Below are 21,730 nucleotides of genomic sequence, written 5' to 3' on the forward strand. Positions count from 1 at the left end.
CCCCTCCTCCTCTTCCTTCTCCTCTTCTTCTTAATACCTTTCAACATTCCATGTAATGCTAGTTTGGTGGTAATGAACTCTTTTTGCTTTTTCTTGTCTGTGAAGCTCTTTATCTGACCCTCAATTCTAAATGAGAGCTTTGCTGGGTAGAGTAATCTTGATGTAGGTTCTTGCTTTTCATCACTTTTAATATTTCTCGCCATTCCCTTTTGGTCTGCAAAGTTTCTGTTGAGAAATCAGCTGACAGCTGTAAGAATGCTCCCTTGTAGGTAACTAAGTGCTTTTCTCTTGCTGCTTTTAAGATTCTCTCTTTGTCGTTAACATTGGCATTTTAATTCTGATGTGTCCTTGGTGTGGGCCTCTTTGGGTTCCTCGTGTAAATCTATTTCTTTCAAGGGGAAGTTTTCTGTCATTATTTCTTCAAATAGGTTTTCAATATCTTGCTCTCTCTCTTTCCCTTCTGGCAGCCCCATATGGAAATGTTGGTACACTTAAAATTGTCCCAGAGACTCCTTATACTATCTTCATATTTTTTTAAATTCTTTTTTCTTTTTGCTCTTCTGATTGTTTTTTTTTTCTTTCTTCCTCATATTCCAAATAATTGATTTGATTCTTGGAATCCTCTACTATTGAATCCCTGTAAATTATTCTTTATTTCAGTTAATGTATGTCTAATTTCTGACTGATCCTTTTTCATGTATTGAGGGTATTTGACATTCTCACTAAGATCCTTTCAATCTTTTAAATTGTTGTCAATATGGAGACTTAATTTGTTCAGCATTTCCTTTATTGCTAGTGAAGTAGAGAATACTTTCCAATACTTACTGGCTGCTTATATTTCTCCTGTGAAATATAATTTTCAATTATTTGCCAATAAGGACTTTAGCCTTCACTTACTTGACCTTCCCATTGCTTTTGCAGCTGTGGCCAGCTTAGAATTTCAGGTTTGAAGTTATTTCTGTTGGAATTCTGCAGACAATGTTCTGCTGACTCTTAGAATCCACAGTTGCCATGCTGATTCCTGATACTTAGTATGTGACCTGCTTTTTTCTGTCTGAAAGTGTTCAGGATTTCCCTTCACCCCAATATTCTGACATTTTACGACTAGCCTTTCATGGGTCTCTCTGCGTTCATCATACCAGGCTCTTAAATCAAGAGACTCATGTTTAGGTTCTGGGCAATCTTATGTAGTTTTTCTGAAGTAATTTCTTTTTGTCTTTTTTGAACTAGTTTGGTTGGATGCTAGACATCCTAGACTGACCCTCCAAGTCTCTCTTTTCTTTCTCTCTTGTGTTCCTTTTCTCTCGCTCTCATTTTATTTCTCTCAATTTTGATTTATAACTCTTCTATTGGGATTTTAAATTCCAGCCATCATAGTTTTTATCTCCAGTTCTCTGATTGCTCACTTTTCATGGCATCCTTGGGAGGATGCCCTACAAGGAGGATCAGGAGCATTTAAAGTAGCCGGGACTCCTTACTCTGCCTTCCTCTCATCTCCTGAGAGCTGACGCTGAGGTCCCACATGGCTGCGACAGTCTGGACTCTGGTGCTAATGATGGGGGCTGCCTATGGCCAGGGCTACATTCCCATCTCAGTCCGGTAAGCTGGGCTCGGGGGGCGACTGGGGTTGGCTCTTAGGAATACTGAGGGGCAAAGTCAGAGGGGCGAGCAGACTAGATATGAAGGGCACACCCTAGGAGGAAGATGGGAACCCATGGCATTGAAAGAGGATGAACAGAAATAAGGGGAATAGCCGAAGCCGGTTTGGCTCAATGGATAGAGCATCGGCTTGGGGACTGGAGGGTCCCGGGTTCGATTCCAGTCAGGGACATGTACCTTGGTTGCGGGCACATCCCCAGTGGGGGTGTGCAGGAGGCAGCTGATTGATGACTCTCATTGATGTTTCTAACTCTCTATCTCTCTCTCCCTTCCTCTCTGTACAAAATAAATAAATAAATAAATAAATAAATAAATAAATATATAAATATATATATATATTTTTTAAAAAAAGAAGAAGAAGAAGAAATAAGGGGACCCCCACAGCCTCCTGAGGGGTGCGAGAGCTCAGTGGGAGCAGGATGGAACCGAAACATGAGGAAAGAGGGAGGAGGTGTAGGGCCGGGATGGCAGGTCTGAGAATGGCAGAGGAGAAGAGAGACAAAACCTAGAGCAGACCCAGCACACAGGAGAGACTTCAAGTAGGAAGCATGAAATGCATGGCTCAGCATCCTGGAGCAGCTCATTTGGGGGGATTTGAACAAATGGAACTTGAACGGCTAAAGCCAGGGACTATTCTATGTGGCCCACACCACCTGAGGAGCGGCAGGGGCTTCGCTGTAGAAAGTGGAAGGAGAGAAGGGTGGTCCCTCTGTGAGTCCTACGTTCAGTCGCGTGCAGCTGGGGCAATATCACCCCCACCCCACGCCTAACAAAACAGGACCCATAGAGCCCCTCCTTCGTGGGGAAATCTGGGCTATAGGACAAGAAGATCTCAACCCGAAGGAAGGAGATTCCCCAGGTATAAAGTGGTTCCTCCTCACCCAAGATTCAACCAGGCCTGACACCCAGGGCATAGGGGGTGGAGGGCACTGGCCGGGAAGAGAGGACCTCCCAGGGAAGATACCTTTTTGGAGAGAGATGAGAACTTAGGTGAACTCACAATTATTGAGGCTTATAATTCTTGATATTGACAAAGATTACTTTTTTTCCCCTTATACCGCCCCCCCCCCCCCCCCCAAATCAACCTCAAGGACTGAGAAGCCTCCAGACCAGAAGTCATTTGCCCAAACTTCTAGGGACAACTGTGAGTTGAAACCCAGGACTGCTCAGACTTCCTCTCCCTTCCAGGGTGGCCACCCATGTGCCCTCCAGGCCAGGCAGTTACATAAATGTGTGAGGGGCAGCCCTTAGGTGACAGAGGGTGGAGGGAATGGGGGAAGAGTACAAGCTCTGCCTAAAAGAGTCACATTCCAAGAAACAACAACAAAGTGTATGCCGCCCAGACAAAGCCCGTCTGGCTCCCCGAATCCAGCCCCCTGGACCTCCATTTGTGACTCCAGACCTAGACATTCTGCCCTGCTCACCCTACCCACCCCACCCCTGCCCCGAGTTTCTCCTAAACGGTGACTTATTTCTCAGCTTCTCTTTCCCAAATCTCTGCTCTGTGCCCTAATCTTAGTGGCTGCCTTCTCTAAGCTTAGCAGTCTTGCTTGACACCTACCCCCTTAGTTTGGCTCTGCAGCTAGCCCTCTCCCCTCTCTTGGCCTCATGGTGGCCTTGTCTTCCCAGCCATTATCAGCCAGTGTGATTTTGAGGACAACTCCAAACCCTTCTGCGACTGGACTCAAGTATCCACAAATTACGGGAACTGGATTCGAGTCAAAGGGCCCTCCATCATGGGCAGCACCGGGCCCACTGGGGGTTACCCCAATGGAGGTGAGACCGTCTAACGTGTAGGGAGGCAGCGGGAGGAAGGCAAGGGCAGATCCGGGGGCAGGGACCAGGGAAGGAGCTGGGAGTGGGCACCTGGGCTCTGGGAAAGAAAGGTTTGGAGCAGCCCAGGGGGTGGCAGGGCCTCACTGTCCTGGCCTCTCCTCCCCAGAGGGCTACTACCTGCACCTGGACTTCCGCACCGCCCAGCAGGGCAGGGTGGCCCGCCTGCTCAGCTCCCCCATTTGGGTGCAAGGCCCTCTGTGTGTGCACTTCGCCTACTACATGTTCGGGCTGACGTGGGGTGCCCAGCTCAAACTGCTGCAGCTCACGGGCACAGAGAGCCAGCACCCCGACCTGCTTTGGAAACACGTTAACATCCAGAGCCCCTCCTGGATGCCCACCACTGTCACGGTGCCCACGGGGCACGTCCTGCCCATCCAGGTAAGGCCCAGGGCAGAGCCTGGGGACCCCCTGGGAATCTTGGTATCAGGTGTGGGGGGCCCAGAAGGGAACGGGGACAATGAGGAGGTGTGGAGGTGGCTGGGCCACTTGAACTCAGGCAGCAAACTGGGAGCCTGAGGCAAAGGGGCTCACGGAGTGGGTGATCCTCCCTCCCTCCCACAGCTGATATTTGAAGGAGTGAGGGGCAGCCCTACTTCCCTGGATATCTCTCTGGACTCTGTCTCTATCCGTCGTGGCGCCTGCAGCAGGGGTGAGTCCCTTTCTCTCCTCCTTCCTTCCCCCCCCACCATCTGGCGAGGGTGGCAGGCATGGCTTAGGAACCATGACCTGGTTTCTTGCAAAACTGAGTCTCCTTGCTTCTTGCTACCTCCATACCCTGTACCTTTGGTTCCTGAAGCAACCACACCTAGAGAGAGGTTCTCTTTAACGGAGAGCTGTGGTGATCGCTGTCCTGGGTGGCCCGCCATTCCGTTTGCTCCGGGCTGTCCCTGCCTGAGCACTGGCAGTCTTACATCTCAGAGCACGTGTGAGTCCTGGCCAAACTGGAACGGTGGGCCACCCTGGAGGCTGCCCCAGACCCATCCACAACTAACTCTCTAAGCTGACGTTAGAGATGGGAGGGGAGCAAATTCAAAGGAAGGAGAATTCCAGAAGCTGGAGGCAGGGAGCTCCCAGAGACTGAGCACAGGCACTGTGCTAAGATGCTCTCCACACGTCATCTAGTTTACAACATGGGAGTACAGTTGTTCCCAGTTTTCAGATGAGGAAACCGAGGACGGGGCAGTTTAAGAAATCTGGGCCAGGAACAGCCGCTGGCGAGTGGAACTAGCTGGCTTGAAAGCCTTTCCTGGCTCACAAAGACCCATATGGAGACCCACAATTCTGACTCCAGATGGGGTGTGCTTTTTGGAGCTGCCTCCTCTTAGAAAAAGCGAATCTTCCCTCCTTTCATTCACCTGTGGTGGGTCCGGAACACCTTGCCTAAGGAATAGGTCCCTAGAGGGAGGACCAGTGTCCTATTCATTTTATGTTTTCGGTATCTGGCACAATATCTGACATATATTAGGAGTAGTGCTTGTTAAGTGAGTGAGAGGTTGGGAGTAGAAGGAAGAATATGAATGCTACCCTTTTGATCCCATCCATTCGAATTAGATGTGAGTAAAGAGGGTAGTGGTATGATTTTGACTAAACTTCAGGGATTTTTTTCTTTTTCTTTGTAGGATCTGTGCCAACAATGCTTTCTTCCAAATATCCAGTTTCCTTTACTGGCCCTTCTGAGACCTTGTTCTCCACGGAAAAACCCACTGAAAAACCCACACTCTCCACTGAAAAACCCACACTCTCCACTGAAAAACACACAGTCCCCACTGAAAAACACACACTCCCCACTGAAAAACACACAGTCCCCACTGAAAAACACACAGTCCCCACTGAAAAACACACACTCCCCACTGAAAAACACACAGTCCCCACTGAAAAACACACAGTCCCCACTGAAAAACACACACTCCCCACTGAAAAACACACAGTCCCCACAGAAAAACACACACTCCCTACTGAAAAACACACAGTCCCCACAGAAAAACACACAGTCCCCACTGAAAAACACACAGTCCCCACAGAAAAACACACAGTCCCCACTGAAAAACACACAGTCCCCACAGAAAAACACACAGTCCCCACAGAAAAACACACAGTCCCCACTGAAAAACACACAGTCCCCACAGAAAAACACACAGTCCCCACTGAAAAACACACAGTCCCCACTGGAAAACACACAGTCCCCACTGGAAAACACACAGTTCCCACTGAAAGGCCCGCAGCTTTTATCACACACGCACCCACCAGCCTTACACCCTTGATGTTGCCTATTCATCATATTAGTGCCGCCGTATCTACTATGACCTTGGCCACCACTACAACCCCTAGATCTACTCCAGGTATGTGGTCGTTGGCTAAAGAGCTAAAAGCAAGAGACAATGATAGGAGAGAGCATTAGGGAAAGGGACGCTTCGAGTAGAAACCTACAGACTTAGAGAAGGATGGATCAGACATGGGGACTTCCGAAAACATAAGGAGGACTGACTACACTGAGTGAGAGGGAGAGCAGGGCTTTATTCTTATTATTACTATTCATCCTCTTTAGTATACAAGTCATCCTGGATGGTTTGATTCAGTGGATAGAGTGTTGGCCTGAGGATTGAGGGGTTCCAGGTTTGATTCTGTCAAGGGCACATGCCCGGCTGCAGGCTCATTTTCCAATGGAGGAAGTGCAGGAGGCAGCCAATCAATGCTTCATACAATTCAGTGGTTTTAGTATATTCACAAGATTGTGCAAATATTATCACTTTCTAATTTCAGAATATTTTCATAACCCTCAAAAAAAACCAAACCTGCCGAAACCGGTTTGGCTCAGTGGTAGAGTGTCTGTCTGCGGACTGAGGGGTCCCAGGTTCGATTTCGGTCAAGGGCATGTGCATTGGTTGCGGGCACATCCCTGGAGGGGGGTGTGTGGGAGGCAGCTGGTCGATGTTTCTCTCTCATCGACATTTATCGACGTTTCTATCTCTCTATTTCTCTCCCTTCCTCTCTGTAAAAAATCAATAAAATATATTTTTAAAAAACACACAAAAAAACCCAAACCTATATCCATTAGTAGTTACTCCCTAGTCCACCTAACCCCAACCCCTGGCAACCACTAACCTATTTTCTATCTCTTTGGATTTGCTTGTTCTGGACATTACATACAGATGGAACCATATATGATTGGTTTCTTTCACTGAACATAATTTTTGTGTTTTTAAAAAAATATTTTTATTGCTTTCAAAGAGAAAGTGGGAGGGAGAGAGAAATAGAAACATCAATGATGAGAGAGAATTACTCATCGGCTGTCTCCCGGATGCCCCACACTGGGGATCAAGCCCACAGCCCAAACATATGTCCTGGCAGGGAATTGAACCATGACTTCCTGGTTCATATGTTGATGCTCAACCACTGAAGCCATGCTGGCCTGGCTGAGTGCAATGTTTTCAAGGTTCGTTCATGTTGTAGGGCTCCATTCTCTCTCTCTCTCTCTCTCTCTCTCTCTCTCTCTCTCTCTCTCTCTTTCTTTGAGAAGAAAGAGAGTAGATGAGAGACAGGAAGTCTCCCCTAGGGAAGCTGTAGAGTGTAGGCTTGATGAAAAACGGTTTCTCCTTTAGCAAGCTGCCCCCCAAATGCCCACCATGAAATCTGCGCCTGCCCAGCATCCTGCCAGAACCCCAAGCCCAACTGTGAGCTCTTCTGCAAGCCCGGCTGTGTCTGCAATCCCGGCTTTTTGCTTAGTGACTCCCATTGCATCGATGCCTCTTCCTGTAACTGCTTCTACAATAATAATCAATATAAGGTAAGACCAAAGGGATGTCCAGGTCCTCCAAGGGAGATTGCTAGTGCAACACCTGAGTTCTGGTGCCATGTGCTTCTTTGGTGAGGTGAATTTGAATCCATGGAACAGTCCAAGGGGGTCAGCTCTCAAGCAGTGGTAACACAATGATGGAGTTATTCACTCAGGTTGTAGTTTTGACTGACATCTCTGTTCATATAATAAATATTTGTTAAGCACCCACTTTGACCGGGCATGATGCTAAGCTGTGCAGATGATTCCATTATCTCATGGTTCTGTGCTAAGTGTGCCTAACAGTCTGGATCTCTCTGTACTTCTCTGTTCCATGCTGGCAGCCTTGATGCATTAGACACTAGACCAACCAGGTGATGCAGGGCCCTTATTTCCACCACGAGGGAAGTTTGGGGTCCCTGAGTATATAGGGAGCCCTGGATATTGAGTAGAGCTTCTGGCATGTATTCCAGAATCTTCCAAAGGAATTTGCAAATCCTGATAGAAGAAGTCAAAAGAGAGGAGTTACTGTTCTTATGTCTCCTTGTCGATGCCCACCCTGGGGGAACGTTTGTCAGAAACAGAGGCTCTAAAGGGGAACAGGTTCTGGGCAGCACTGTCCAAAAGGGATAGCATTCAAGCCATACATCATTTTGCCTTTCCTAATAAACACGTTAGAAAAAAAATAAAAGGAAACAGGTCAAACCAATCCCAATAGCACCTCAATCCCAAATATTCTGATTTCTAACATTGTTCACATTCCCTTTTTCCATACTAATAGTCTACAAAGCCCAGTGTATAGTTCACACTCACAGTATATCTGGATTTGGACCTGCTATATGTCAAGAGCTCAATGGCCACGTGGCTAAAGGCCACTGCATTGAACAGAGCTTCCCTAAACTCGGGCCAATCTGAGCCTGAATCCTGGCTCCAGCACTTTGCTGGATGACCTTGGGCAAGGTTCTTTACCTCCTTGAATTTGTTTCCATATCCATAAAATGTGCACAGTAAGATTTTCTACTTCGTAAGATGGTTGTGAGATGAATTCAGATCCTGACACAGACCAATTACCTAGTGCATGTTAATAGTAATTATTATTATTATTAAACCTATTGTTTGCAGCCTACTAATTAACAGTGCATTTCAGCTATTTATTTATTAGCGTCCTGTGCCTCTTCTCAGCTCCTAGTGCTCTTCCTTTTGGTTGTCAGAGTTCCTAATTGTCTCTTCAGGGGCTACTTCCTCCCTAGCCCACCTCCCTTTCCCAGTCACAGGTGCCCCCGTGTCAGTGTTAGGATTAGCCTCAGCTGCAGCCTGGGTGGGAAGATCTGTGACAGCTGTCAGTATCAAGCATCTCTTCCCTGCCCCGGAAGACGTATATTAACTTATTTATATATTCACTTATGCACTCGGTGAATGTTTATTGAGTACTTTGAACCCTACTGGGTACGGCAGTCACCATGAATAAGGCGTGGTCCTTGCTCTCCTAACACTGTCCGATTCTTTGGGACACACTGGATCTTCATTCAACAGGTATTTACTGAATGAGAGCTCTCTGCCAGGCACTGTGCTATGTGTTGGGGCTTAAGTAGTGAGTGCAGATAGACAAGGTGCCTCACTGGGGGATTATAATCAAACAATCCCCAAAGTAAATATAAAAGTGCGATTGAGGTAAGTCCTGAGAAGGAAAGGCACCCAGAGCTATGTTGCAGACCCCTAATCAGGGAGGCCTGGAGAGTCTTCCTGGGAAAGTAGTGTCCCTTGAACTGAACCTGCTGATGCGTAAGAATGCTTTAAAAGAGGGACGAGGGAGAGCATTCCAGGATGAGTGAACGACATCTGCAAAGGTGCCGTGGTGGGCAGGAGTACCTGGTAGGGGGTGGGGAGAGGAAAAGGTGAGGGCAGGTGCCACGGAGGAGGGCTCTAGCAGGGGATGACAGAGAGTGTTGTAATGCCTGTCCCTTCCTCCCAGCCTGGGGCAGAGTGGCTCAACTCCAACTGCACAGAACGATGTCACTGCTTGCCTGGCAGCCGAGTACAGTGCCAGGCCTTTCAATGCCAGGGAAACAAGTTGTGTCAGCAGAAGAACGGCCAGTATGGATGTTATACCTATGGTGAGACCTGCCCCCTTATTCTGTCCCACCTGCCAGCCTTTCAGGGAGGATGTGGTTCCAACCCCTCCCTTGACAGGAGAAGCCAGTGGGAGGCGGGTGAGGGGGCCGTGGGACCTGGCATGGTGAACCTGTTTCCCAGGGTCCCCTTTCTTCCCTCAACAGGCTCTGCCACCTGCTTGGTCTATGGAGACCCTCATTATCTGACCTTTGACGGGAGGCACTTTAACTTCATGGGAAAATGCACCTACATCTTGGCCCAATTCTGTGGCAACTCGACAGGTAGGGTTGCCCCTATGGTCTGGGGTGGGGGTAGGGGGGTATCTGACAGAAAAGGTGGGCATTAGAGCAAATGGGAAGAGCAAGAAAAGTAAGGGTGGACAAATCCACTTCAGAAGCAGGACTTTCTCAAGACCGAACTACTTGGGGAAAATGCACCTTAAGACACTTCTCTCTTTTTTTAACCTAGGGTGGGTGGGAGATTGGACTGATAGGTAGATGATTGATGATAGATAGATAGATAGATAGAGTAGGCAGAGGAGAGATGGAAAGATTGAGAGAGAGAGAAAATGATCAAGCAAATAGGGTAAAATGTTAACATTTGCAAAATCTGGGTGAAGGCTGTCCTGGAATGCTTTGCACTATTTTTGCAGTTTTCCTGTAGGTCTGAAATTATTTCAAAACAAAAAATTAGTGCTCACGGCCACACCACATATAGAAAAGGAAAAGAAAGAGAAGAAAAAAAAAAGAAAAGAAAAAAATTAGGTTCAAGAGGCACATAAATGGTAAAAAAAAAAAAAAATTCTGTACATTCACATCAAAAGGATCTTCCTCAGATTTGGAAGTTGCATGCATCTGATCAAAGCTCTTATACAACAAATCGAAGATATCTTTAACATTTCAAAATCTAATGTTGGAATATAAAGTAGAATGACAGTTTTCAACAATCACCGTTCAAGATATATATATATATATATATATATATATATATATATATATATAATTTTATATATATATAATTTTATATTTATATATAATTTTATTATGAAAAGAGTGAGAAAAGAGATTAGGCTTTGCCCTCAGACAAAACCAATGGTGTTTATACTTCAGTCTCCAACCATAAAATGTGCAACACCATTCTTTTTTTCTTTTTTTTTTCCTTCTTGCAATTTCTTTTTGTTGAATTCATCGGAGTGACATTGGTTAATAACACAATGCCATTCTTGAATTCATCTCCCACGTTTTCCTTCTCATAACTAAGTAAAACGGCATGTGCTAATTGTAAAATAGAAAAAGCTAAAGGTTTATTTACTTATTTTTGGAGATTTATCTCCACTTGTGTGAAGACACTGTCCATTGTAGCCCTGCAGCCACCCCCACATTTCTTCCTGGCCCGCCGAGCCTTGGTTTGGCCAAGACCCTTCTCTGTACCAGTGGCTTCCTTGGCCAGCTGTTATTCAGAGGCTGGCCTGGCACCGTGGCCATGAAGGGACAAGAGAAACAGCACAAGCTCTCCCTCTGGAGGACATCCCTGTCCATCGAGGTGGACTGGCAGCACCCCTCCAGGCTGTTCTGGAAGAGGCAGGCAGTCACGTCCCGCTCACACGTGGGCCCAGGCTTACCTCTTCAGCTACAAAACCAGTCTACCCCACGGTGCCAGGGGTGGGGCGCTCCCTCAGGGGGTGTCAGAAATGCTTGCTTTTCACTCCTCTCCCAACCAGAGCCCTTCTTCAGGGTGGCAGGGAAGAACGAGGAGGGCGCACAGGAAGGCATGTCTTGCCTGAACAAAGTCTACGTGACGCTGCCTGAGACCTCCATCACCCTGCTCCGGAGCAGGCGCACGCTGGTGAGTCCGTTTGTGTTCAGCTCTGCGGGGCCGCCCGGGGGCTGCTGCGGCCTGGTCCCGGCCATTCCTGCAGCTCCCAGCCCCTTGGGAACAGGCTCCAGAGCACTCCTGGTGCAGAAGTTGCTAGGATTGCTGTGAGGGTGGACGTGGGAGTGTTGCGGTGTGTGTGTGTGTGTGTGTGTGTGTGTGTGTGTGTGTGTCTTCCTGACCCCCGGATCTGTCTCAATGCCTATTTTCTCGGCCTCTCTTTCCAGGTTGAGGGTCAGCAAGTCAATCTCCCGGCCATACCTTCTACAGGTGTCTTTCTGCATTTAAGCGGGCGGTTTGTGGAGCTGCATACTGCGTTTGGTTTGCGGATACGCTGGGATGGCGACCAGCAGCTGTTTCTGAGGGTGCCCAGGTGAGGCAGCGGCCACTCCCCCTGCTCCGCTCCTCCTCCTCCCTGGGCCCTCCGGGCCTCTTCGCTTTTCATTCCAAGCGCTGATTCCCAGTGTGGCTCACCAAGCAGGCCTCCCTGTGGGTGAGGAGACAGGAGGAAATGGTCTCAGGGCGGCAATGCTTTGGGAATGCACGAGGAGTCACTAAGGGGCTGTGGGAGCTTTCGGAAGAGAGGTCACTGGGGTCTTCAAGGAAGGCTCACGGGAGGAAGAAAGACTTGGTAGAAGTAGTGATCAGCAAATGTGAGAAAAAACTTGAATGTCTTGGGACCAGAAAAAGGTTTTTTATGGCCGAAACCGGTTTGGCTCAGTGGTAGAGCGTTGGTCTGCGGACTGAAAGGTCCCAGGTTCGATTCCGGTCAAGGGCATGTACATTGGGGGGTGTGCAGGAGGCAGCTGGTCGATGTTTCTCTCTCATCAGACGGTTCTGGCTCTCTGTCTCTCGCCCTTCCTCTCTGTAAAAAATCAGTAAAATATATTTAAAAAAAAAAAAGATTTTTTATGGACCTGGCTTGTGTGGCTCAGTTAGAGCATTGTCTCATGTACCGAAGGGTTGTGGGTTTGATTCCGTCACGGCACATACTCAGGTTCTGGGTCCCCAGTTGAGGTGTGTGCATGCAGGAGACAACCAATTGATGTTTCTCTCTCACATTGGTTTCTCTCTCTCTCTCTCTCTCTCTCTATCTCTCTCTCATCAATGGGGGGGAAAGAGTTTGTTAGGCTGGAATATGAAATGTGAGCAAAAGAAGGGGAGGAGAGGAGACTGAAAAGGTGGCTTGGGGGAGAGGGCTGTGCGGTCCTTGTGTGTCTGGCACTGGCATGGAACCCTTGATCTGAGTCTGCACCTCTTTCTTCTCTGCCCGCCTCACTCATCCCACTTTGCTGTGGTCCCTGAGATAACTAAGGCCCCTTCCTTCCATTAACGCTTCCTCCTCACCTTGCCCCCCACCCCCAGCACTTACTATGGCAAACTCTGCGGTTTCTGTGGCAACTACGATGGCAACAGTGGCAACGACAACAAGATGCCTGATGGCAGGGCAGCACACGATGAGGAGGAACTGGGCATAAGCTGGCAGACAATAGAGGACACCGAGGAGGAGTGAGTGGGGACGTCTCCATCCCTGTCACCGCCCTCCTGCTCCTTGGTCCCTTTTAAGAACCAAGCACCCTGGAGATGCTGTGTGTCCATATGGCAGCCTTGACTGAGGCCTGCCAGGCTGCTGGCTACACGGTGAAGCCCTGGAGAGGACCCCAGTTCTGACAGGAATCACCCTCCTCCTCCTCCTCCTTCTCCGCACCCCCACTTCTGTCCCAGCCACGTCCGTGAACTCGTTACAACGCGCGCACTCATCCCACTCCGCTGTGATCCCTCACGTGCTGAAGGCCCCTTCTTTCCATTAATGCTCCCGTGCCTCTCTGTCCTGCACCCGCCCTTGCAGCAGCTACTCTAGCAAACTCTGCAGTTTTTGTGGCAGCCATAACAGCGACAGCACCACACGTAGCTACAACCATCAGTTACCTTACGGCAGGCCAGCAGTACACGAGGACCTGGACATCAGCTGGCTGGCAGGAGACAATATGGAAAAGAAGTGAGTGAAGACGCCTCCATCTCTGTTGGCAGCCCCTTTGCCCCCTTTAAGAACCAAGCACTCGGGCCGGCATCACCCCGTCTCTCCTCTCCTTCTGCACACCCCCACTTTTGTCCCAGCCAAGTCCATGGACTCATTACCAACATGCTCGCCCTGCCACCAATGCTCCTCAGACAGGTGCGAACGGGCCCCCTCTTGCTTGTCCAGCCCAGGTTTCCACCTTCTGCAGGGCTTGGTGTTCCAGTGTGCTCTACCAGGGCTGCTGAGAACGGTAGACTGCTGGGGTAGGGACTGAACGGAGGCAGATTTTGGCTCTTGCGGCATTTGGGGGTGTCTCTTCTAGGTGCCAGAGCAATGCAAACCCCTCATCTTGCAACTCAACCTTGCAGAACACTCTATCGGGGCCAGAGCTCTGTGGACGGATCACAGTCTTCCGCGGAGCCTTTGAGTAGGAAGGGGGAGGCAGGATGGGGGGTGGTGGCGGAGGTTGGGGGTCTTCCAAGACAAGAAGCTCTGCCCTCTCTGCCCCCACAGTCCCTCTGACCTGGCCTCTCTCTGCAGGACATGTCTGCCTCACCTCTCGGCCTCTTACTTCTTCAACAACTGCATGTTTGACATGTGTAAATACCAGGGGCTGCAGCAGATGCTGTGTGTCCATATGGCAGCCTTGACCGAGGCCTGCCAGGCTGCTGGCTACACGGTGAAGCCCTGGAGAGGACCCCAGTTCTGCCGTGAGTTGTGCAGAGAAGCGGGGGGATAGGGGAGGGGGAGTGCTTCCTTCAGACACACATGGGAGCAGAGGGCCAGCATCTGAGTGTTAGCACAGGCTTGGGAACGCCTGGTTTAACCCCTTCACTCCCACGTGTGGATGGGGACGTCTGCAGAATCAGAAATACTCACTGAGAAAATCAGTCACTTATGAACTCAGAAAGCCTTCCCAGCTGCCTGAGCTGTGCAGACCAATGCCTGGGGGTGTGTGCCTGATGCACACATAAAATACAGACTTGCGTCTGGGAGGCAGCGCCATGACTGCTGCACACCTGCTGATTATGACCCTGCTCTCTGGAGAGATGCTTTAGGGCAAGGCCATGCCCTTGTTCAAGGCCACATGGCGGTCCCCTAGCTCTCCTTCCACCTTGACCATTGATGTTGGGTGTGTCTGCACAGCACACTCTTGAGGTTCTTGGATCAGTGTGCTCCCACAGACCTGACCCTTGGTCGTTCCCTGCAGGACTCTCCTCCAGGCTTAAGGTAGACACTGAGTTACTCAGTCATGCTGCTCCCAGTTCCTCTCTTCTGCTCAACATGGGCAGAAGTCTCTAGTTGTGGGCCTTCTGGAGTCTGGATTATGAATGAGATTCGGACCTTCTTTCTCTGGTCCTCGGCTGGCCGCATACCCTTCTTACCTGTGCTTCTCCTTCTGCCAGCTCTGGATTGCCCACCCAACAGCAAGTACTCCATCTGTGCCAAGCCGTGCCCTGAGACCTGCCACTCCAACTTCTCTGTCACGTACTGCCAGGACCGATGCGTGGAGGGCTGCGAGTGCAACCCTGGCTTCGTCCTCAGTGGTTCCCAGTGCATCCCCCGATCCCAGTGTGGGTGCCTGGACTTCATGGGCCGCTATATCATGGTGAGTCTCTGGGGCTGGGCCTCTCAGCCATGAAGCCAGAAAGACCTCCTCAGGCATTTGAAGTGACAGCAAGAGAGAAGGGGGTGTGGTGGGGCCTGCGTGGCTGGGATTACGAAAATTCTGGCTTAGTTCTCTTTTCCCCTTTTCCTCGTTTACCTCTAGTACTTTTTAAGCAGACTGGGATGGAATCAGTTACTGCTTACACTACCTGGCAGAGCCTGAGACCCCTGCTGTTCTCCCCTCCCATCTTCCCTGCCTCCGGGTCCCTGAGTCATTTTCTTGCATCTGTGTCTTCCCCGCACTTTTCCCAAACGCTCTTCTCTCCGACCAAGCCCCCTTTCTCTGCTGAAGGACTTCAGCTCCCTCCTGGGCCCCTGGCTCCACATTTTTCTCAGAGGCAGCATTTGGAGTCAAATCCTCATCTATATCGTTTCTCTCTTCCTTCTTTGCCGGCCCTTCAATCACCCCAAGTCCTGGAAATGACACTGATGTCTGTCAAAGCCGTCTGCCGCCTGAGGCCCACGTGGATCTCCTCCCCGTGATCCCCTGTCCAGGCCCACTGGACGCCCTCTGTCTCTGTCTTGCCTTCCTCTCAATTTCACCTTCTTTTCAGCTCCTTTCACCCTGCTCTGCCTCCAGCCACCTATGCCTGTTGGAATTCTTCACCTCCTTTGAGACCCTGTTGAAATACTGCTTCCTCCCTGAGCATTCTTCTTCTTCTTTTAAAAAAAAAATATATTTTATTGATTTTTCACAGAGTGGAAGAGAGAGGGATAGAGAGTTAGAAACATCGATGAGAGAGAAACATTGACCAGCTATCTCCTGCACACCTCCTGCCGGGGATGTGCCTGCAACCAAAGTACATGCCCTTGACCGGAATGGAACCTGGGACCTTTCAGTCTGCAGGTCCATGCTCTATCCACTGAGCCAAACCGGTTTCAGCTTGAAGCCTTCTTGATAGGCAGAATCAGAAAGCACCTCTCTGGTCTGTCTTATAGCCAGCACATTTCTGTCTGTTTTGAAGGCAGGAAACTCTCACTGGATGCCCTGCTTGTCTTCTTCGGGTGCATATTGTGCTGGAGCACATGGTCTATCCGTTTATTTGTTTATTTGTTTACTGCCCCTACTGGGTCATGAGTTGCCTTATGGCAAGGACATCATCCATCCAGTTCATTACTAAATTCATAAGGCTTGGACATAAATATCTGTTGAAATAGTGAAGGAATAAGCAGATGATGGAATTATTGGATCCGTGAGTGAATGCCAGACTTTTGTAACTACTCCTGGACTTTGGGCAAGCCAATGAGTAGCCCAATGGTCTTATTAGCAGTGGGCACTGAATAGCACTGAATAGTCAGACCTGGGAATAACCTCTTTTCCTTCCTTCCTTCCTTCCTCCCTTTCCTTCCTTCCTTCCTCCCTTCCTTCCTCCTTCCTCCCCCCTCCCCCCTCCCTCCCTTCCTCCTTTTCTTCCTTCTTTCCTTCCTTTCTCCCTCCCTCCCTTCCTCCCTCCTTTCCTTTCTTTCCTTTCTTTCCTTTCCTTCCTTTCCTTTCCTCTCCTTTCCTTCCTTCCTTCCTTCCTTCCTTCCTTCCTTCCTTCCTTCCTTCCTTCCTTCCTTCCTTCCTTCCCCCAGGTAGGGCAGCAGTGGTTTGCACCAGACTGCAAACAGCTCTGTATCTGTGAGGGCAACAGCAAAATTCACTGTGTGCTCTGGAAGTGCGGTGCTCAGGAGATCTGCAGTCAGGAGGACGGCATTTATGGCTGCCACGCCACAGGTGAGCAGCCCTGCGGAAGGTGAAAAGAGGGCTGCCTGTGCAGCCTCAAGCAAGGGCACGACCTTGCCCTAAAGCAGGCTCCCCAGAGAGCTGGAGCGGATCCCGGGGCTGGAAGGCAGTTGCCCAGAACCAAGCAGTGTCTTCAGAGACCCAGAGAGGGAGGTCCGGGTAGTCCCAAGCCAAGCTGACTACCCAGTGAGTTACGGGGGCCACCGCAACGTGGACTCACCAGGATGGAACCTCGGGGTTAGTGCACCTCTGACCCCCTCTCGTCCTTCCCAGGGTCTGCCACCTGCACTGTCTCAGGGGATCCCCACTACCTGACATTCGACGGAGCCCTGCACCACTTCATGGGCACCTGCAGCTACATCCTCACCCAGCTCTGCTTTCCGAGGTCCTTCGACAACTACTTCATCGTGAGCGCCACCAATGAGTTCCGGGGCGGGAACGCGGAGGTCTCCCACGTGGCCGCCGTCCACATACAGATCTTCAAACAAAGAATCTCGCTGATCAAAGGCTACAAGGTCGTGGTACGTGCCCCCGCCTGCATCCCGGGGCTCCACACTGACCAGTCTGCTCAGAGCCTCCACGCCGCCCCTCCTTGGCTGCAGACCTGCCCGTCTGGCTTCCAGAGCCCCTAGGTTCCCCACAGCAGGTCCGGCCCCAGGTCCTGAGACACACCCTCTGCCCCCCTCCTGCTCCCGTCCTGGTCCTGTTGTTATTCTTGTTCCAAACGCCTTTCTTTGCCGCGTCCTCCCCGCCCCTGCAGCTGAACGGTCGCCGGGTGACCCTGCCTGTGTGGCTTGCACAAGGCCGGGTAGGCATCAGGCACAGTGGCCTTTTCATTTTCCTCTACACGAACCTGGGGCTTCAAGTTCGCTACGACGGGAACCACCTGGTCAAAGTGACCGTGCCCTCCACCTTCGCCAGCCGGCTCTGCGGGCTGTGCGGTGAGTTCCGTGGGCGCCTGCAGGCAGAGCGGGGACCACAGGAAGGAGCCTGTCCCGGTCGCTGCTCAGCCACACCCTTCATTAGGTGTCCCAGGGGCCTGTCCGCTGCTGCGCGGGCGGAGGGCGTTCGGCGTGGGGGTGGGCACTGAGGGAGGGTCACGGGGAAGAAGAAGTTAGCCTTTTCTGAAGGACCCTCCCGGGGGGAGGAAAGTGGTGGTCCCTGGGCTGGGGCCGCTTGCAGGATTCGTCCGCGGCCTCTGTTCACCGCTCCCTCCTCCAGGAAACTACAACGGCAACAGCTCAGATGACAATCTGAAACCAGGGCGGAGACAGCCTGCGGCCAGCTCCATCGAACTGGGGGTTGCCTGGAAGTCAGATGAATTCTCTGAATCTGGGTGAGCGGGGAGGAGAGGGGCGTTGGGCCGGAGGAAGAGCCTCAGCAGGCAGCCTGCCGGTGTCCTCGGTGTCCCCAGTCTCTCTGGCACCGGAGGTGATCGGAGGTTGTTGGGACCTCGGTGCCCCTGCCTGCTGACCTCTCCTCCGCTTACGGAACTGCCTCTTTGGAGAACCTTTGGGCAGTCTGTCCCGAGAAGGCGCCTTCCTTCCTTCTGTACCTTCTGACTCTCCTAACCTGAGGGCACAGCTTCGTTCTCTTGTCCTGTTCTTATTCACGTCCCTGTTTTTCTCTAGACTTTTCGATGTGTGGGAAGGTTCCTCCAACCCTAAGTTCCTATCCTTCCCCCCTTTTTTTGGGTTAGCTGCTTCTCTGCGGGTGGCAAGCCCCCCAGATGCCAGGAGAAGAAAGTGGCAGCCGCCTGGAGTAAGAACTGTAATATCTTAATGGACCCCCAGGGTAAGCCTCACCCCCTGCTGGCTCTTTTTGCACCCCCACCCCCTCCCCGGCCAGAGAAGGAGAAGGGGGACGGTCAGGGCGGCAGGAAGAGAGGCATGAAATAGACAGAAAGTCGGGAGGAAGTGTGCAGAGGCGGGGTGCACCTTCTCAGGAGCCTGGAGGATGAGCTGCTTTTATGTCTCAGGAAGGAGGTTCTCAGTGAACAGAGGTTTTGATGAAAATGGATGTTGAATCTGCCCCAAGCAGCTGCCTGGTTCTGGTCCCTTCCCAGGCTTCTGCTCTTCTCTCACCCACCTCCGGTTTCGTCCTCCAGGCCCCTTCTCCCAGTGCCACAAGGTGGTGGCCCCAGACTTCAGCTTTGCCAGCTGTGTGCATGGCCAGTGTGGGACCAAGGGCGACGCCCTGACCCTGTGCCGCTCCCTGCAGGCCTATGCCTCCCAGTGTGCGGAGGCCGGCCAGCCGCCTGCCTGGCGGAACAGCACCTTCTGCCGTAAGTGACCTGACCGTCCCTCCGGGCAGCCCCGAGGAGTCCGCCCCGCCCCCAGCCGTGACCTCGCCTCCTTTCCCTAAGTTCTATTCCTCTGGTCTTCCCTTCACAGCCTGGTCCTCAGCACTCACAGGGGACCTCCTCTGTTCTCACTTCCCAGTCTCCCAAGCCCATCCCTCACCCTCTGCTGCACCAGGAGCCTCCTCCACCTGGTTCTCACCTCACCAAAAAGTTCCACCCTTATGTGGTTACTGCATCGTTCCCTCTTACCGAGGCCAGCTGTTTCCTTTTTCTTTCTTTCTTTCTTCTTTCTTTCTTCCTTTCTTTCTTTCTTTCTTTCTTTCTTTCTTTCTTTCTTCTTTTTTAAAAAATATATTTTATTGATTTTTTACAGAGAGGAAGAGAGAGGGATAGAGAGTTAGAAACATCGATGAGAGAGAAACATCCATCAGCTGCCTCTTGCACACACCCTACTGGGAATGTGCCTGCAACTAAGGTACATGCCCTTGACTGGAATCCAACCCGGGACCTTTCAGTCCGCAGGCCGACACTATCCACTGAGCCAAACCGGTTTCGGCCAGCTGTTTCCTTTTTTTCTGTCTTTCCCAGGAACTCATTTTATTAAAAAATGCATGTAAAATATACACACTGTAAAATTTCCCATTTTAAAGATGTTTAAGTGTCCAGTTCTATAGCATTAAGTACATTCACATTGTTACGCAACCATCAACTCCATTCACCTCCGGACTCTTTTCATCTTCCCAAACTGAAACTCTGTTTACATGAAGCACCAACTTCCCATTCCCACCCCACCACCACCCCTAACCCCAGGCACCCAGCATTTTCCTCTCTGTCTCTATGAATTTGACCTCGTGTATTTGTCTTTTTGTGACTGGCTTGTTTTACGTAACGTAATGTACTCAGGGTTCATCCATGTTGTAGTTTATGCCAGAATCCTCTTTTTTTTTTTTTTTTTTTTTTTAAGCTGAATCATATTCCATTACTTGGATTGAGCCCATTTCATTTATCCACTAGTCTAATACACATTCCTAAGAACTATTGATGCCCCAAGGGCAGGGAGGTGGAAATCACTCAAGCTCTTCCTAACCCTGGTTTCTTCTTAGCTCTGAAGTGCCCTGCTAGCAGCAGCTACAGCCACTGTGCCAACCCTTGCCCAGCCACCTGCCGCACCCTAGACACCCCACAGGACTGCCCGGCTTCACTGCCCTGTGCCGAGGGCTGCGAGTGCCAAAAAGGCCACGTCCTGAGCGGAGCCTCCTGTGTGCCCTTCAGCCAGTGCGGCTGCACCGACTCCCGGGGCTCCTACTACGCGGTGAGCGGCCAGGCGAAAGGGGGCCCTGCCCTCCCAGCTCTACGAGTTTGGGGGCGGAAGGAGTAAGGCGGCCAGTCCTGGGGGCTGAGGAGTACGCCCAGAGCCAAAAGGCTAAGAGAGGGTTGCGTGGAGGTAAACACTGAGCGTAGCCAGCCTCACAGGGAGTTCTCGGGGTGTGGGGGCCAGTCTGCCTCTGGCTTCCAAGAATCTGTTGTGTGCCCACGTCCCACAGGTTGGGGAGAGCTGGTACACGGACACTAGCTGCTCCAGGCTGTGCTTCTGCTCCAGCCACAACATCTCCTGCCTCGACACCTCCTGCAAGCCTGCACAACTGTGCTGGGCCCTGCATGGGCTCATACGCTGCCGGAGTTCGGGTAGGAGGCCGCTGAGCATGCCAGAGGACACCCCCCCACCCCCAACCCCCAAGACAAGCTCTCCCCAGTTTCCCCGTATACTCTCCTCACTGCCATCTGGAGCACTCCAGCGTGTGGCCCTGCTGTACAGAGCTTCTGGTGGGGAAAGAGACCACCGCGCTGGGAAGGACTCCTTGAAGTCAGTCCCTTATGGTTCTCCCATAGCCGATGTGGACTTAGACAGGACATTAGAAGTCTCTCCCAGGCAGAATAATACCCGTCCTACCCCTCAGCCTTACACCAGCCTAGCTCTTGTTTCTTGATTCTTTTATTTTGTCTTCCTTCCCTTTGGAGGCCTCCTGCCTTCACACCCTTGTGAAGGAGAATGCCTGGGCTTGATGGAGGCTGGGCACTCCTCAGCCACCTCTCTCTCCTGCAGGGATGGGAGTGTGCCGGATCGCAGACAAGGCCTACTTTGTAAGCTTTGATGGCCGTTATCATGCCATCAGGGGCACCTGTGCTTACGTCCTGATGAAAACATGTCAATTCACCACGGACCTGCCCTTCTTCAAGATCAGTGGCGAGAACGAGGAGAGGGAAGGCCACTCCCCTGCTTTCTACCTCCGCCAGCTCAATTTTAGCGTCTATGATTCCCTGATCACCCTACAAAAGGACCACCATGTGCTGGTGAGCCGGGCGACACCGTCAGGGACAAAGGAAGCAAGCTCTGGGGAGAGGGCTCTCTGGTCCTTCCTCCTCCTCCTCCTCCTCTTCCTCGCATGCCCTACTCTCCTCTGCAGATCAATGGCAAACAGGTCACCCTTCCCTCCAACAACCGGGTCAAGGGTGTCAACATCTATGCCAGTGGCACCCACACCGTGCTCAGACATTTCATTGGGGTGGAAGTCAAGTTTGATGGCAGAGGGTCCTTACAGATCGAAATCCCTAGAGCCTATTACGGAAAGGTGAGGAAAGCACCTGGACCTTGTCCTAGGGAGGTCCGCACCCCCATACGGGCGGGGGCCTTGGGCCCAAGATGGCCCTGCCCAGAACAGGAGAGGGATGGCAAGCGCTCCTTTCTCTTTTGCGTGGAAAAGG

At 51.1% G+C, this 21,730-nt stretch overlaps 1 protein-coding gene across 1 annotated transcript in view; it reads left to right on the forward strand.

The window, feature by feature from the left end:
* The first annotated feature begins 1,522 nt into the window (after positions 1–1,522).
* ZAN (zonadhesin) overlaps positions 1,523–21,730 on the forward strand; it is a 31,217-nt gene continuing 11,009 nt past the window's right edge. The window contains exons 1-25 of the mRNA XM_045571722.1: positions 1,523–1,599; positions 2,751–2,803; positions 3,289–3,435; positions 3,602–3,873; positions 4,057–4,144; positions 5,115–5,834; positions 7,095–7,279; positions 9,240–9,381; positions 9,544–9,660; positions 11,100–11,224; positions 11,479–11,624; positions 12,617–12,760; positions 13,594–13,698; positions 13,812–13,981; positions 14,678–14,880; positions 16,515–16,656; positions 16,939–17,186; positions 17,426–17,606; positions 17,887–18,001; positions 18,365–18,459; positions 18,773–18,949; positions 20,071–20,279; positions 20,512–20,653; positions 21,072–21,319; positions 21,433–21,597. Coding sequence (XP_045427678.1) covers positions 1,523–1,599; positions 2,751–2,803; positions 3,289–3,435; positions 3,602–3,873; positions 4,057–4,144; positions 5,115–5,834; positions 7,095–7,279; positions 9,240–9,381; positions 9,544–9,660; positions 11,100–11,224; positions 11,479–11,624; positions 12,617–12,760; positions 13,594–13,698; positions 13,812–13,981; positions 14,678–14,880; positions 16,515–16,656; positions 16,939–17,186; positions 17,426–17,606; positions 17,887–18,001; positions 18,365–18,459; positions 18,773–18,949; positions 20,071–20,279; positions 20,512–20,653; positions 21,072–21,319; positions 21,433–21,597 — 4,416 coding nt within the window. The remainder of the gene's footprint in view (positions 1,600–2,750; positions 2,804–3,288; positions 3,436–3,601; positions 3,874–4,056; positions 4,145–5,114; positions 5,835–7,094; positions 7,280–9,239; positions 9,382–9,543; positions 9,661–11,099; positions 11,225–11,478; positions 11,625–12,616; positions 12,761–13,593; positions 13,699–13,811; positions 13,982–14,677; positions 14,881–16,514; positions 16,657–16,938; positions 17,187–17,425; positions 17,607–17,886; positions 18,002–18,364; positions 18,460–18,772; positions 18,950–20,070; positions 20,280–20,511; positions 20,654–21,071; positions 21,320–21,432; positions 21,598–21,730) is intronic.

This window comes from Pipistrellus kuhlii, unplaced genomic scaffold, assembly GCF_014108245.1.
Source record: "Pipistrellus kuhlii isolate mPipKuh1 unplaced genomic scaffold, mPipKuh1.p scaffold_m20_p_4, whole genome shotgun sequence".
In the NCBI taxonomy this organism is placed as follows: Eukaryota; Metazoa; Chordata; class Mammalia; order Chiroptera; family Vespertilionidae; genus Pipistrellus; species Pipistrellus kuhlii.